We start from the raw sequence: 16,445 nt of genomic DNA, 5'->3' as shown, positions 1-16,445 counted from the left end.
CACAGCAGCGGTCCCCTGCAGTAATACTTGTAAACCTTTATGGGTTGATGACAAGTTCCTTTACTTTTGTCTGTAATTTTGTTGTATAAACAACCTTGGTTTTTCTGTACTCCTTGATGTTCTAAAAACCTGATGACAATCTAGGAATTTCAGGGGCAGCTTTGGATTAATCAGTGTCCTCGGAACGACAACTAAGAGGTCAGCGAAACCAAGTCTCAGTGGTAAAAAAGCTGGACATCTCCTAGGAGTCGTGGGCCCCCCAGTTCGCTGTCACGGCTTTGTTTAGTTTGTAATTTATTCCCCAGAAATCTGCTGCTTGCTTTTTCTTGGCAGGTCTTTGTGTAGTTGGAGCTTTTCTGTTGTAAAGTTTATTTTTATTTTGTTTGCATTCCTAGAATGCTGACCTACTAGGCCCTTGCTTAAATGTACAGTAGAATCTTGGTGACTTGAGAGAATTTAATTCTGCTTTTGTCACTGAAGGCTCCTTAGTGTAAAGTTTTAAAGCCACTAACTTAAATGAGCCTCTCCGGTTTGTTACGTGCATTAAGGGGTCATAAGGTTCAAATGCTGGTTGTGTGGACACCTGACCTCTGCAGAACTGGGCGCTGGAGCTGCGGGTCCTGGCCTTTGGTGTCTGTTCTTCCCTCCCCCAGGCTGCGCTAGTAGTTAGTGGAGTAGAAGAGCCCCAGAAATGGAAAAGGAAGACTTAGAATTTGTTTTCGAGTTTCCTAGGAGTTGTTCCCACCTGTTGGCTGTTTGAATTCCTTCGTAGTAGCCACAGTTCTGCATTTCTGTTCAGAACCTAGAATCTTTGGGGCGTTCAAGGGTTTCAAGTGCTGGTCATCTGATTGTGGATCATTGTCACATCTGCCTGAGCAAGTTTGCTCACAGTAATCTCGGGGATTCTTAGAACCAGTGTGAAGGGGATGGGTATGTGTGCTCCCTATTCTAGTACTTGCACGGAGCTTCCTTTGTCTGCTGGAGTGTCCTTGCAAAGATTCTCTGTGTCTGACCTCAAAACTGAAAGCCATGAAGTGTTGAGGGTGACTCAGACTTGATGGACGTGTGGTCGATGGCAATCATGGTCTTGTTGCTTCACCATTCTCTGCTTCGTGCCTTGTCATCTGACTTGTCCCTGGGGCTTTCGTGACCTGCTTCCGTCTGTGGGCCAGCAGTTATGGGGGGAGAAAGAGTGCATCTTACTCGTGGAGAGGACCTCGCCGTGTGTGTTTCCTCCCTCACTTCCCGATCCTGAAATCCTGCAGTTTTACCCTGGTTTAGTGACGGGGCCAGCATTCCGTAAGCTAGCCCTGGTGCTCTTCCCTGCTCTCTGAAGCAAACAGCAGAGCTCCGCTAGCTGGTGCCCAGTGCAGAGGAGCAGCAGCCTCGGTGACACACAGGAGCCGTGCTCCCTCCCGTCCTCCCTGGGGCGCGGTCGTCTCCGAGAGGCAGCGTGGAGAAACTGAACCGTGGCAAGACCAGGAATTGAAGAGCTGCTCTGTGTTGTGTGTGTGTGTGTGTGTGTGTGTAAGCGCTAGAGAGACAATGTTGGTTGGGATTTTTTCAGTTACTTGAATCCTGGGTTAAATTTATTTTCTTTGTAAGAAATCCACTCCCCATGGCTAAAGGTTTCAAGTTTAATTTTTCCTTCTACCAAGCCTTCAGAAGGAAGAGGCACCATGCACTGGCTCTCAGATGCTGTTTCCGCTTTAGCGGTGTCACTGTAACTGTTAAATAGCTGACCTGTCGTAGGGTAGGCCCTCTGCTAACGTGTCCTCTGCCTTTTGTTTTCTAGACTCACGGTCCTTCCACAACGCCAGTGCTCATCTGACCGAGAGGTGCGGTACAGTGACCCTGTTACTCCTTTCCCAGAATGCAGTGAGGGGAGTCAGGAATGTCTCAGGCCTTCAGTAAAGTCAGCTCAGTTAGCTGAGGTCATGGGGACGTAATTCCTTGAGTGATGAATTTGTAGCAAGGACCAGAGGTAGAGTGAGGGCTGCATCTTTTATGTGAACATCTTCAGTAGTTTACTGCTTTTATTCTTCCCCCTGTTTTCATGATAAAGATTATTGGTTATATTTAGTCATGTGAGGGCACATATATATTGGACTTTATGGATTTGTGCATGCTTTGTGGTGATTTTAAAATTCTGAGTAGCAATTTGTGTTGTAATTAGCATATATGAGGGTACTTCAGAAAGTTCATGGAAAATAGATTCATTTTTGTAAAGATTTATTTTTAAATCAGAGCATAGTTGTTCTCAGTACACAGCTGACATGAACTTTTTGAAGCTCCCATGTCTGCATGGATTTCAACATTTTTTGAACCAAAAAATTCTTGTTACTGTGTGAGGGGCCCTCGTCCCCACATCCGTACTGTGCTACCACCTTCCTCACCTTTTACGTTTTCAAGTTGGGCTCTTCTACGCACGTGTGTGTTGAGCAATGCCCGTTCCATGTCAGTGGGCAAGGTTCTTAGAGCAGACACAAGGTTGCTCTCTGACCATTGTTTATCTTTATTTTTATCCTCCCATCTCATGCTTGTGCAGTGAAATATCCTAATCTGAGAGTTCGGGGGCTTCTGGGTGCTGCCCTGCCACCCTTCCAAGTCCACTTTTTCACAACAGCATAGAAGCAACGTGCATAGTAGTGGGCGTTGGCTGTGGAGAGGACCTGTGTTCTGCTTCTGCCGCCTCTCCCAGAGACACCTGAGGTGGACAGGGCCGCCCTGCCAGGGGGTGCCACAGCACATGAGCAGAATACCAGGCAGGGGTTCCCACTCCACAGAGCAGCCCTGCACTCACACTCCCAGCACACGGCTGGGGCTCCGCTAGCTGGTGCCCAGTGGAGAGGAGCAGGAGCCTCGGTGACACACAGGAGCTGTGCTCCCTCCCGTGCTCCCTGGGGCGCAGTCGTCTCCGAGAGGCAGTGTGGAGAAACTGAACCGTGGCAAGACCAGGAATTAAACAGGTCAGCCATGTGCTGTTTCCTGAGGTCGAACTGGTTCACTTGGGACGGCCCTAGATGTTACAGACTGGTTCACTTGGGACGGCCCTAGATGCTACAGACTGGTTCGCTTGGGACGGCCCTAGATGCTACAGACTGGTTCACTTGGGACGGCCCTAGATGTTACAGACCGGTTCACTTGGGACGGCCCTAGGTGTTACAGACCGGTTCACTTGGGATGGCCCTAGGTGTTACAGACCGGTTCACTTGGGACGGCCCTAGATGTTACAGACCGGTTCACTTGGGACGGCCCTAGATGTTACAGACTGGTTCACTTGGGACGGCCCTAGGTGTTACAGACCGGTTCACTTGGGACGGCCCTAGGTGTTACAGACCGGTTCACTTGGGATGGCCCTAGGTGTTACAGACCGGTTCACTTGGGACGGCCCTAGATGTTACAGACCGGTTCACTTGGGACGGCCCTAGATGTCAGGTGGGCTTCTTGAGCAAGTATCTGTACGGAATTCGTAAAGGGTTCTTTGTGGGTACACACACTGCACCTCAGGCTGGCCCGCTGCTCTGTCTAGACCTCCTGAAGCGTGTGTAGCTGCAAACACCAGTCCACAGTCTTGGCTGTTTGGTGCCCAAAGCTTGGTCAGCGTGAGCCTGCATCAGTCGTGAGGCTCCCTGGTTTGCATCCCCTGGTGACCAGTGCCTCATCCTTCTTTTATGTGTAGGACTGTCCTTTCAAGCACCAGTTTGCAACAAAGTTTGTAGACCAAATGCTGTGTTAGAAATTTCAGACAAAATAATGAGTAACTGACAGGGTCTTTAACATGAGTCGCTGCAAATCTATAATTACAACATTAAGACTAAGAGAAAAACACAGCCAGCTCTGGGCAACAGAATGTGGGTGTTGTAGCTCATGCTGTCCCCAGATACTGCATGAAACCAGAACCGCTCAACCATCTCTGCCTACCACTTCTTCTGCCACCCGTTTAACTTCTCTAGTCCCTAAAAAAGTCCCTCTTCCTGTTTTTATTTAGTATAACAGAAGAAAGCTACAACTTCCTGCCACAGAGCCCTTCCAAGAAAGACTTTGAAGGGAAGAGTGGAACAAAAGTCAGTCGCACATTCAGCTACATCAAGAATAAGATGTCCAGCAGTAAGAAGAGTAAAGTAAGTATCAGTGTGGGTCTTCCTTGTGTGGTCCTCTGCCTCAGCCCGTGTGAACTCCAGGCCTGCAAGATGGGGACCTGGCTGGAAGTGAACTCGGGAGCCGTCTGAAATAGCCTGACCGTGGAGGAAAGGAGTAGCACTAAGTCGGGTCACGAGAAGTACTGCACTCGGTAAACTTGTACTGTGTGTGCTGAGAACTCTCCACAGACGGTTTACCTGTCCAGCAGCCCTGTCTCGCAGGTGGTCCCTGTACCCGTGGGGAGTGCCCCAAATGTGGAGAAGGGGTTCAGTCTTGGATCTCTTTGACTTAGGATTCCCTGTCAGAGAAGGGGACAGGTGTTTGGCAAAACCTTCAGAGGCTGCTTGGGATGCTCCATCCCCTGCGGAGTGCCTGGTAGCCGTCCTGGCTCCTGACTTCGGATGCAGCTTCCTGCTAGTGTGTATCCAGGGAGGCAGCCCGGGATGATGGCCCAAGTACTTGAGTACCTGCGACGCGAGTGGGAACCCAGATGGATGCAGCCTGACCCAGCCCTAGTTGTGGACAGTTGGGGAGTGAGTCAACGGATGGAAGATCTCTCTGTCTCTCTCTCTCCCTTTCAGATAAACATATAGGATTATTAAAGATGTCATGGAAGGGGATGGGAATTTGGCATAGCCGTTGGGACAGCCACATTCCATGTGGAATGCCTGGTTTCAAGTCCCAGCTCCAACTCGGCTCCCAATTGCAGCCTCCTGCTAAATACATCCTGGAAGCCGGCGGGCTACGGCTCACAGAGCTGGATCCCTGCCCCCCACGTGGGAAACGTGGATGGAGTTACTGACTCACGGCTTCAGCACTGGCCCAGGCCTTGCTCCTGCAAGCATTTGTGGGGGGAATCAGCAGGTGGGAGTGCTGTCTCCCATTCCATGTCTCCCTCTCCCTCCCTCCCTCTCCCTCCTTCTCCCTCTCCCTCTCCTCCACCCCTGTCATAAATTAATGAATTAATTAAAATTTCTAATGTTGTAGAAAGATTTTATACCAAGAACAGGGTATGGAAAATACTTGCAGTGTTTGGGTTTAGACGGAAGACAGATGACCCCACAGAAAATTCTAAGAACTTTGAAGATTAACTTACTGTTAATTCCTAGATCTATTTCTAATTTGGAACATTTGGAATGTAGCCTTTTTAGTGCCTGATGTTAAATTAAAATATTGAAACTAGTTTGACCTAGTTATTTTTTTGCATGTTCATTGTAAGCTCTTCCAAATATAAAGTAAAAAAAAAAATCACCTGTAATAACTACATAAAGGGATAACTACTACTAGTATTTTGATTTGTATATTCCTAATTTTAAAAAATGTATTTAATGTATTTTAAGAGGCAAGAAAAAAAGATATGTATGTATATGCGTGAATACATACATAGGTACACACATACATGAATGCATGGAAAGAACTAGGGAATAAACATGAAACAAGGCTGCTCCCTCTCCCCCACTAAGTCTTTTTTTATTTTTATTTTGTAAAAATTTTATTTATTTATTTTAGAGGAAAAGATACAGGCAGTGAGAGGGAGAGACAGGTCTTCCATCCTCTGGTTTGCTCCCCAAATGGCCCCAACTGCCAGAGCTGAACTGATCAGAAGCCAGGAGCCAGGAACTTCTTCCAGGTCTCCCATGTCAGGGCAGGGGCCCAAGGACTTGGGCCATCCTCTGCTACTTTCCCAGGCCATCAGCAGAGAGCTGGATCAGAAGAGGAGCAGCTGGGACTAGAACCAGCACCCATATGGAATGTTGGCACCACAGGCGGAGGATTAACCTACTGTGCCACGGCGCCAGCCCCCCCCCACTAAGTCTCTTGGGCACTCAGTTAAGTGGGCTGATTGAAGTACAACTGATATGTTGCCCAATCTAGAAGACACCAGATTTGGTCATCACCTAGAGGGATTTTTCCAACAACTTGTCTCCAGCATTGCGCTTTTTCTTTATCTCTGCTGCCAAAGTGCAGAGGAAAGAGAAAGTGGGCAATCAGGAAACAACACCGAGGTCAGCAAACCGTGTCTGGCCCAGTCACAGAGAGACATATGAAGTCATATTTGGTCTTGGTTTAGTATTAAAAAAAAAATAAAGGTCCAGGAGAGTGGAATGCTTACTACTGTTCCATATATTGGCAACACAGCTTTAAGTAGAAAAACAGCTTAAAGTAGAGCCTTAGCTGTTTCGCTTGTTGCTGGCTTGGGTACAGGTTGACATCAACAAAAGAACACCCTTGGGAAGATTAGCCTGTTGAGTGTTACTGAGGGACTTCTGCTGTCTTAGAAGTCTCCTACGCGCAGTAAATGACCTTGAAAATCTTTGTGATCTGGTTTGGATGAGTTCACAATACTTTTGCTCTTTATTTCATTTTTAAACTATGGAATCTTGTCCTCAAACAAACTTTTCAACTGCAGCTTCTCCTTTCTGTCCATCTCCAGTGGCATGAGCTTTTGGGACAGTGCTGTGACTAGACCACTGGCCTTGTTGATGAGGTGATACCAGCGCACGACTTAGATGGAGCCTGACCTTCCAGAAGGTCTCGTCCCAGCTTCTCTACGTTCAGACTAAGCATGGGGAGGTGTTCTTGGGTCATGGGGCAGCCAGAGCGAGGCAGAGGCTCCCCTGGCCTGGCTGACACGTACATGTAGTGCGCATCTTTTCCTCTCTCTCTTGAAAGCTGTCCCAAGTGCTATATGTATTTTCCTTTTTCCTCTTTGAAGCGTGTTTCAGTCTCAGGGGCTAGTGTTTGCCAGGAGAGCCGTCGTTGCGGCAGAAGCCGCTGCAGCACGGGCCAGCCCGCCTCCATCTTCTCCCGAGTCAGAGCAGCCGCGCTCGTGCAGTCGAGCTTGTTCCTCGTTCCGTCTTGGCTTTGCGGTTTGGTCTTGGGGGCTGTGCCCTCGAGCAGTGGAACCCCAGATATTCCAGATCCGCAGTGCTCCTCCACTATCAGGCACTTGGAGTACCTCAGTGGACAAGTAGATGAAGAAATCATCTTTTTTTCTCTTTCCTTTTTTTTTTTTCAAAATCTATTTTTATTTATTTAGTTGAAAGTCGTAGTTACATAGAGATCTTCCATCCACTGGTTCCTTCCCCAGGTGGCCACAATAGCTAAGGCTGGGCCAGGCTGAAGCCAGGAGCCAGGTGCTTCTTCCAGATCTCCCTTGTGGGTGTGGGGGCCATCCTCTGCTGCTTTCCCAGGCACATCAACAGGTCGCTAGGTCGGAAGAGGAGCAGCTGGGATTCAGCTAACACCCATGTGGTATGCCAGTGTTGCACGCAGTGGCTTAACCTGCTGTGCCACAACACCAGCCCCAGAAGTCGCCTTTCATGGTTGTTACTAGCGACTTTTAAGTCAGATTGTTATCAGTCCTCCTGTAGAACAACTTGACTTCTTTCTGTTTAGCAAAAGATAGTAAGAAATAACTTTAAAAAAAAAAAGATTTATTTTATTTATTACAGTTAGAGCGACAGAGAGAAGTCTTCCTTCCATCTGCTGGTTCCCTTCTCAGATGGCCAGGCTGAAGCCAAGAGCCAGTGGCTTCATCTGGGTCTCCCACGTGGGTGCAGGGACCCAAGCACTTGGGCCATCTTTTTTTTTTTTTTTTTTTTTTTTGACAGAGTGGACAGTGAGAGAGAGAGACAGAGAGAAAGGTCTTCCTTTGCCATTGGTTCACCCTCCAATGGCCGCTGCGGCTGGTGCACCACGCTGATGCGAAGGCAGGAGCCAGGTGCTTCTCCTGGTCTTCCCTGGGGTGCAGGGCCCAAGCACTTGGGCCATCCTCCGCTGCACTCCCGGGCCACAGCAGAGAGCTGGCCTGGAAGAGGGGCAGCCGGGACAGAATCCGGCGCCCCGACCGGGACTGGAACCCGGTGTGCCGGCGCCGCAGGCGGAGGATTAGCCTAGTGAGCCACGGCACTGACCTTGGGCCATCTTCTACTGCTTTCCCAGGAAGCTGGATGGGAAGTGAGCAGTCGGGATTCAAACCTACACACATATGGGATGGTGGCATCACAGGCAGCTTAACCCACCACACCACAACACCAGCCCCAAAATAAGGTTATTTTGTGTTATATTAAACATTCTCTCCTGATGTGCCCTGCATCCACGGTAGAGCTTCACCACAGAGAAGGCCTCCATCTTGCAGACAGCAGCACAGTGATAAACGTTTCCTGACCCTAACTGTCGCATGATGGTCCTTCTCCATCATGTTAAAACTGGAGGTGCCAGTGTAGATGTTAACACTGAATTTCCTATGAAAATGATGTCCTACTATGAGAGACCATGTAATCTGTTTGTTTCACTAATCTGTGTAATATAACTATGCTTCCTTTTAAAGGAAAATTTGGAGCATTTACTGAATATTATATTAAAATGTCAGCTGTAATTCTGAGGTGTCCAAGGATAGTTTAGAAATTTCTGCTTTACTTAGGTATCATAGATGTGTTTACATGAAAAGAGGTCATCGCTACTAACCCAGGCACTTGGCGCTCAGTGGGGTAAGGGTGGCCACACAACAGGTCCTGAGAAGTGGTCAGAGACCTAGGGAGCAGCAGGTGTTTGCATTCCTCGGTATGTCTTCCCGCCCTCCTCCCTCCCTCTTTTGATAACAGATAGAATCCGTGATCTTCACCTGTCCTTTGGATAATGGTCAGTAACAGGCTGAGTTGTTTGAATGTTTTTCTAAAAAGGGTTGAGAGCCTAAATAGGGAGTGCAACAGGAGGACTGGCTGATGTTGCTTTTGTCTTGGTGCCTACGGGAGGTAGTACTTTTCCTAGTCAGGTTTGCTTGTTAGAGACTAATTATGCTGGCTGATTGAGAGTCTCAAACTAGGTTCTCAAAAACATGGGTTTCTTTATTGAATGGTTTTCATTTTTGCTACTAAGTTTTCTTTTGGGGGACCACCAGGATGGTTAGAAATGTTTCAGACAGACTTACGCTGACTTGCTGTAGGCCCTTCTGGGCGCTCAGCTGCCGATGCACTGTGTAACCTGTAACAAGACCTATAGTTCCTGTAGCCTGGTTAAGAAGAGCTGTTCGAGTTAGCCTGTCACGGGGGCACAGCAGCGGAGATTAGTGTTTGCAAAGGCTCAAGTCCGTGTCAGAGATGGTCACAGTCCTTTCTTTATGAAGATCTGCAGTGTGACAGTGTAATCGCATCCTGTTGTCATAGTCGTCTACAGTGTTCTCAGGTTTTTAAATTGTAATTAAAACTGGGAGGTTCAGAGGTGTCCTGCTCCCTTCTGTTCCACAGCACAAGGCTGAAGCGTTTTGGCAGTTGGTAAACATGGAAAAGCCAGCTAGTCGCCACTCTGCCTTGGGCAGCTTGACTGAAACTTTGCTTTGCAGCTCTCTGCTTCCTCTCAGACGGGGCGTCCAGGCTTGCCCGTCCCGGCCCCTGCTGCAGCGTAGCTCTGTCTGTAGCTCTGTTGGGACTTAGTGCAGTTCACTTCCTGTGTGCTCAGCGCTGGCAGCAGTCTAACAGTTAAGGTTGTCACCAGGAAACGGGCAGCCTCAGCCCTCCCTCCTTCCGCTTCTCAACTTGTCTCTGGCTTCCTCTTGGGGTTTCTCTTGCAGAGGGCAGCCAGAGCGGCTGAGCTGTGCCCTGCCGGCATGAGCCCTCCTCTTGTGAGAGTGCGTTTCCTGGCATGGGGGTCAGGCCATGTCGGGGAAATGGGGTCGGTTCCACGAGCTGCCCCTCATAACCGTGAGATTCTTAGGACCGAAACATGGGGAGGTAAGGCTGACTTCTTTTAAGCACTGAATTCTAATAAACACTGAAAGAGACACTGGGGGTTGTGGTTCTGCTTTTGTCCTTGAAGAACTACGATGGGTTGTTGCGTAGGATAAAAACATTGCTTATAATTTATTGAGATTTAAAAAGCATTGCAAAGCTTGAGAGAGTGAGGCAGCTGCCACAGGAGTTTTTGGCGACCGGGCCTGCTGTGGCTTCCTCAGGCCAGCAGTTGGATGCTCACGCAGGGAGAAACCCTCAGCAAGGTGCAGCCAACAGTCGTCTTGAAGACTGCAGTTGTTTCTCAATTTGTTGGTAATGTTTACATTTGTTGTTTCACTAGAAATTTACATATTTCAGCAGTTACTGATTTTCACTTAGAGCAGTTTCCTGTTTTGTCAAGTGAAGTAGTTTTTCTTCCTTCCTCTAGTATCATTTTATACTTGAAAGTGGCAGTCACACTCTTAGGTTCTCAGCGTACACGCTCTGTAAACCTAGGACTTGTCTGTGACCCACAGAGGTTTCCATTGTAGATTTGCCCGTGAGTTCTGAGCAGGAAGCAGGAGACTGGGCTCTGGCTCTGTGTGGATTGTCAGCTGGGTCTGGGTCTCCTCTGTGGCTTGAGTACCTCCTGTGTGGTATGTGAGCCCCCGTCTCTTCAGACGGAAGATGGAGGTCCGGCAGCACTTAATTCCTGGGGTGGTTGTGAGAAAGTGCGTGTGAATTGCTCACCCCAGTACTTTGCGAATAGTGACAGTCCAGAACTTTCCAGTCCTTAAGTTCCCTGGTGGTTGTGATGCAGCCTGCGCACTTCTGTCGTGGAAGCAGAGGGAGCAGTGTGTGTAGTGGTGGGCATTTGTCAGTCGCAGTGGACCACCCTTCAGGAAGCAAAGCTCCACCCTCGAGGGTTGCACTCGTTTGTGCTCCTTGATTGAATGGCTGTGAAGTCCACTGAAGCTGCTTGGCCAGCCACGTGCCATGCCCAGTAGCCTCTGGGCCCTGGCTCCCGGGACCACTGTGCATCTGAATGCCCCTCAATGCTTTAAATGTTTTATTCAAGATCTAGCACATGTCACTGTTATTTCAACTTTTCAAGATTTAAATTTTTTTTAAAAGATTTATTTATTTATTTGAAAGTCAGAGATACACGGAGAGAGGAGAGAGAGAGAGAGAGAGATCTTCACTCCCCAGTTGGCCACAATGGCCAGAGCTGTGCAGATCCGAAGCCAGAAGGCAGGAGCTTTTTCCAGGTCTCCCATGCGGGTGCAGGGGCCCAAAGACTTGGGCCATCTTTTATTGCTTTCTCAGGCCAAAGCAGAGAGCTGGATCAAAAGTAGAGCAGCTGGGACTAGAACCAGCGCCCATATGGGATGCTGGCGCTTCAGGCCAGGCCAGGGTGTTAACCTGCTGCGCCACAGCGCCGGCCCCAGGATATAAATTTCTTACCATTCCTCTTTGTGACTGTAGAAGCTTTGCTAAGCTCTCTTGAGTGGAGGCTGGATGCCAGGGCTGGTCCTCCACCTCTAGTCTCCAAGGCATTTTTCACGGTCTGCCTTATTTTGAGGTAGTGTAGCCGGGCAGTTCCTGGTCCCCTCATCTGTGCTCTTTCCATCCAGTGCCTCCCAGCATCCTCCTCCCGGGTTGGACACTGGATAAAAGTTTGTATCCACAAGCCTTGAAATGCTCATCAGTAAAAAGTGGAAATGTAGGGGTGGAGATGTTTCCTGTGTGTGGCCGGAGAGAAAGAGGAAACATGGGTGAGGGTGTGCAGCGGGCAGAGCGGCCTCAGGAGTCCTCCTTCCTCCTCGTGCATCCCCATCTGCTCCCACCCTTCTTTGCTCCCGCCTGAAGCTGGCCCTAAACACATTGCTCCTGTGTGGACCGCTGTGCCCTGCAGAGGGGACCTCGGAAGCCGCTCTCTCGAGTTGGTCCCTGGATGTGGTGTTTCTCGACGGAAATAACCCTGAGGAACCCCCACCACACCGTTTTGCCAGCCTGGTGTTCACAGGGCTTTCCATGGCGGTTGTCTTGTTCACCACTTAGTATGGGTTTGCGCAGAACGTGGTTCCTCCACTTTTGTCGAAACCATTCCCCACCCCTGCTGACTGCCTGCCATCTGGGGCTCGAGAAGGGGGAAGACCTGCCATGTGCAGTTAACTGTTGATTCTTTTCTTTGGCAGGAAAAGGAAAAAGAGAAAGAGAAAGTGAAGGAGAAGGAGAAGGACTGTAGAGAGAAGGAGAAGGACAGGAAGGCCGCCAGCGGGCACTCCTTCAGCCCCGTTCCTGTGGTGGGCCCCGTCAGCTGCAGCCAGTGTGCGAAGCCGTTCACCAGCAGAGACGCCTACACTTGTGCAAGTAAGGGAGGTGCCGCTCCCTCGGGGGGAGCTCTGCTCCGGGCAGCGATTGCTGGTTCCTGTCTGTCCTACCCTGTCGGTTCCTCATTTGTGAGGAGAAGTGGCGCCTTTATTTTTTTATTTTTCTTTAGACATCACTGAAGAAATAATGCTCGGTGTGTAATTCAGCCTGTAGTTCTTCAGATAGCCCTGACTGCACGTACTTCTCTGATTCCTAAACCGCTCGCTTCCTGTTCCCAAAGTCTGCCAGCATCAAGAAGCTGCGCAGCAGTCTGCCTGGCTCACGGCGCTCCCCTCGGTTCCATCCTGGGGCCGCGCCCTGACCATTCGCCTCCCTTGCCTGTGACGGCCACGGGTGAGTGCCTTTATGTGCAGTGGTGCTGACCTGCTGCACCTGCCAGGAAGCCAGGTGTGCTGCCTGAGCCTGGTTCCTGGTTTGCGGAAGATGCTCTCAGGCAGGAGGCGACCAGCTTTTTCTGCTGTGGACTGGACAGGGTATCTCAGGTTCCACTGCTGGACTCTGCAGCTGGCTTGGCCTGGTGCATCTGAAACAATAGTGTTGTAAAACTTTATGTGTTGTGTAAAATCTTTCTCATTTTGTTCCCACCATTTGAAATATGAAAATCATTCATTGCTCCAGGGCTGCACAAAGCAGGTGTGACCCTCCCCATTTGGTTCCTGCGTCGTAATTTTCAAGTCTGTGCTCTAAGCCTGTGTTTGAAATTCGGCCACTGCACACACAGAAAATAAGTGCATTCCAGAGCACACCAGGCCAGTCACGGAGGCCCCTCCTGCTCAGAGGGGACTGGTGGAGGTGCAGCTACCCGGCCCCCGAAGGCTGAGGTGACAGCATCCTGTTGCTCCTGGGCCAGTCCCAACAAACACGACTAACTCAGACCGCCAGGGGCCAGTCTCAGACCTTGACGGGACTTCTTGTTTTTAGGCCTCCGTGTTGAGGATTCCAACTATTAGTCACTAAAAATAGCTAGCTTACACTCGAAATACTTACAAGTTCATTTGGACAGGATCAAAGTCCCTTCCATGATGACTTCTGCTGCCTTGCTTTCTTGAGTAGAGGAGTGTGACTGCCCGAGCACGTGGCCTGCAGCTGTCGGGACTTTTAAGTCCCTCCTTATAAAGTGACTTGTGGATATATTATACTTTAAAAATAGTGTGCAGCAGTATTTGTTTCATTGTCCTATTTGAAAACCCAGAGCGCTGTAGGAGTGCCCATCTGTGTCCACGCATGTCCCAGGAGGCACAGGTTGCCTGTGTGCATGTCACTCTTCACGTACAGTTAATCAACCATGAGCTCCTCCTGCCTGTGACTTCTAGGAAAACAAGATACTGCCAGCACCCTGCAGCATTCCAACAGGATTCTTTCCCCGGTCACCTCACAGTAAAGAGTGTTCCCTCACAGACCTGAGGACAGTGTGTGTGACCGTGGGACACAGTATCTGGACTGGAACTGAAAGCAAACACTTTGCAGACTGTCACAGCCATCATGAGGGACCTGGACCATGAACCTGCCCCTGGCCTTCGGAAGCAGTGAGGATCCTTGCTGTCTCTCCCGGCTGTGAGAGAATTCTGTGTCATACATAAATCTGGTATCCAAATTTATATCTTCATATGTGCTGGAACCCAAAGCTAAGGAGTTTCACAAGAGGTTTCGTGAGACCCCAGTGTAGGAGTGATGACACCCTGAGGGACCCTAGCTAACGGTGAATAAAACCACGCGGATACGGCAGGATTTCAGGGGCCACCAGGGGCGGAAGACAAAAGTCCTGTGAAGCTGAGCACACGATAAAAATACGTGAGGAAATGGAGCATGTTTAGGAGCACCAGCAGGTGCACAGGCAGGATTAGATACTGAAAATCGTCCAAGTGAGCAGACTCCCTGATAGGAGATGATGCCGTGGCTATAGAGAGGAATAAATAGTTGAAAAAGAAGACAGCAACAGTGCCGCTTCCAGGACACAAGCAGTCGTGGGCGGAGGTTGTGGGCCTTTTCAGCTGCTCCATGTGCTGTCCTGTCGCTGCCACTCAGTTTCAGGTTTGTTTCTAAGTGGCGTCCACACTGTTGTCCACTTCCCTGGCTGAGCAGTGCAGGAATCTTGAGGCCCTCAGACCAGATCTTCTTGGGTCCAGCTCTCAGTGGTTGCACGCTCGGGGCGCAGGTCAGCAGAGAGCACTGCCGAATGCTACGAGGTGCAGGGTCTGTGTCTGGCCAGCAGAACCGTGCGCATGCGTGCGGGCTCTTCACGGGCTGCTGGGAATCTGGAGTGCAGAAGACCTCGAGCCCCATGCTTGGCTTTTTCCTACTACAGATCTTCCGTGGACTGTTCAAAGGCGCATCAGTATGTGCCGGGCACCTTTCCCAGGCTGCTGACACGATGATGTTAGATAAGGGTTCTCAAAGTAGAATCCTTGACATTTAGCCATTGCAGCAGTGTTTTAATCTGCAGCAGCTCCAGTACACGCGGTCCTTAGATGGGATACGGGGACGGTGCTGCCGAGAATCAGGTAGATCAGGAGCTGGGGGGCGCGCCAGGAGGGTGGCTCTTCATGTCTGTGTCACAGCTGCTTGACTGCCCTGGTAGCCTGCAAGTTACCACAAACCAAACAGGAAAATGGAGGTGGCTGGGTTCCAGTGAAACTTTATTTACAGAAATTGATGCCAGCCCACAGAGTGCCCATTGTAACACTAGAGAATGTGCCTGTTGGACCCAGGCGCCTGAGCACACCTGTGCGTGTGTGGCTGGACTCCCTTGGAGAAGGCGCTCGTAGCTGGGGTTCCCTAGCTGTAGGACCACGTGTGCTGGCACTGCCACTGCCCGAGGATGCCGGAGCACCCACGGAGAGCCTCGAGTCTTGCGGAGGGTCTGGAGCGGAGGAAGGCAAAGCGTGTGAAGGTTTAAAAGTACCAGTACCAGACTTGAGCATCAATATGCTGGCTTTGGGTGTCAGCCTACCTGCCCATGTATATTTTTACTTAGTTCTCTAATTAATTAAAGCCACTTTCAAAGAAAATCTGCTGACATTTGTACTTCCTCATTTTGTGAGCACAGCTGTCCTGCGTATCCTGTCCTCAGAACTAAATGCACAGAAGTAAACCAGGTGCTGAGACAGGCGAATGGCAGGGCTCACCTGGATCTCTGATTCCACCACCTCGTGTCCATCAGAACAGCTTCATTATACTCACTGATGGACTTTGAAAGTGAAGATGTTAACATTCTAACTCAAAAACTAAATCTGTATTAGCTGTGCACATACCTGATGACACAAAATGGAGTGGTGTATTTTATTTAAGACCTTTTAGAAGTGGGAAACCAGTGCACTGTGGATTGGCTGCGGTGCTATCCCAGTCGATGGGAGCGGGAAGGGGCATCCACGGTCCTGTGCCAGGGGTTCTTGTCAGGGTCATCTCCGTTGGACCCGTCAGGAACAGCAAGGGAAAAGTGAACTGAAAAGAATTAGAGAGCAAAAAGAACAATTTCAGTGGGGCCTCATGACTGTCTTCATATGCACGAAGGGTCAGTTTTGATTTGCATAGCACCCCACATCACCCTGCTCCAGGAGTGGTGTTGGGATGATCTCATTGCTGGTTTGGGCAGGACAGTGTGCAGCCTGCCTCTTAGCGGAAGTTGGGAGGAAATCAAAGCTTAAAAGCAAAGGAACGGTATGCAGTCATCTTCCCAGAGAAACAAAAGTAACTGGCTGATTGATCGTCTCCAGCGTCTTGAAGAACAGGGCCTGCAGTGCGTTTGTGTGTGTGTGAAGGCTTGTCTGTTATCTGGGCAGGAAGGGGAAAATCTGACTAATTCCGGGACTCAACCGTTTGTGCCTCCCCACCTCCCTCCCTCCCCTCCCATGTTCCAGATTGCGCCAGGGGTCTCAGGGAGTGTGTTGTCGCAGCAGGCAGGCATGTGTCTCCTGGGAAACCATTATGCTCTTAGAAGAAAGTAATTTCCCTTTCTGCTTTAATAAACCATATTTTGCTGACTCCTGGGTGGAGCTTCATAACCCAAGCAGCTATTCAGGTTTTGTTTTTATTAATTTTTATTTATTTATGAGATAGGTGTAGAGAGACAGAGAGCTCCCATCTTATGGTTCGCCTGCAGTGCAGGGGCTGGGCCTGAACGCAGCTGGGACTCAGGGACAATCTAGATTTCCCGCGTGGGTGGCAGGGACCCGCGTGCCAAGAAGCTGGAGTCGGGGC

At 49.7% G+C, this 16,445-nt stretch overlaps 1 protein-coding gene across 26 annotated transcripts in view; it reads left to right on the top strand.

Moving 5' to 3' along the window:
* AKAP13 (A-kinase anchoring protein 13) overlaps positions 1-16,445 on the top strand; it is a 308,889-nt gene that overhangs the window by 252,427 nt on the left and 40,017 nt on the right. For all 26 annotated transcript variants that reach the window (XR_007915293.2, XM_070053466.1, XM_051835156.2 and 23 more), the window contains 3 exons: positions 1,796-1,838; positions 3,992-4,124; positions 12,053-12,227. Coding sequence is in view for 25 of the 26 variants with exons in the window: in XM_070053466.1 (XP_069909567.1) it covers positions 1,796-1,838; positions 3,992-4,124; positions 12,053-12,227 (351 nt within the window). In the remaining variant the exon portion in view is untranslated. The remainder of the gene's footprint in view (positions 1-1,795; positions 1,839-3,991; positions 4,125-12,052; positions 12,228-16,445) is intronic.

This window comes from Oryctolagus cuniculus, chromosome 12 (assembly GCF_964237555.1).
Source record: "Oryctolagus cuniculus chromosome 12, mOryCun1.1, whole genome shotgun sequence".
NCBI classification, from domain to species: Eukaryota; Metazoa; Chordata; class Mammalia; order Lagomorpha; family Leporidae; genus Oryctolagus; species Oryctolagus cuniculus.
This window is presented reverse-complemented; position numbering and strand designations above follow the sequence as displayed.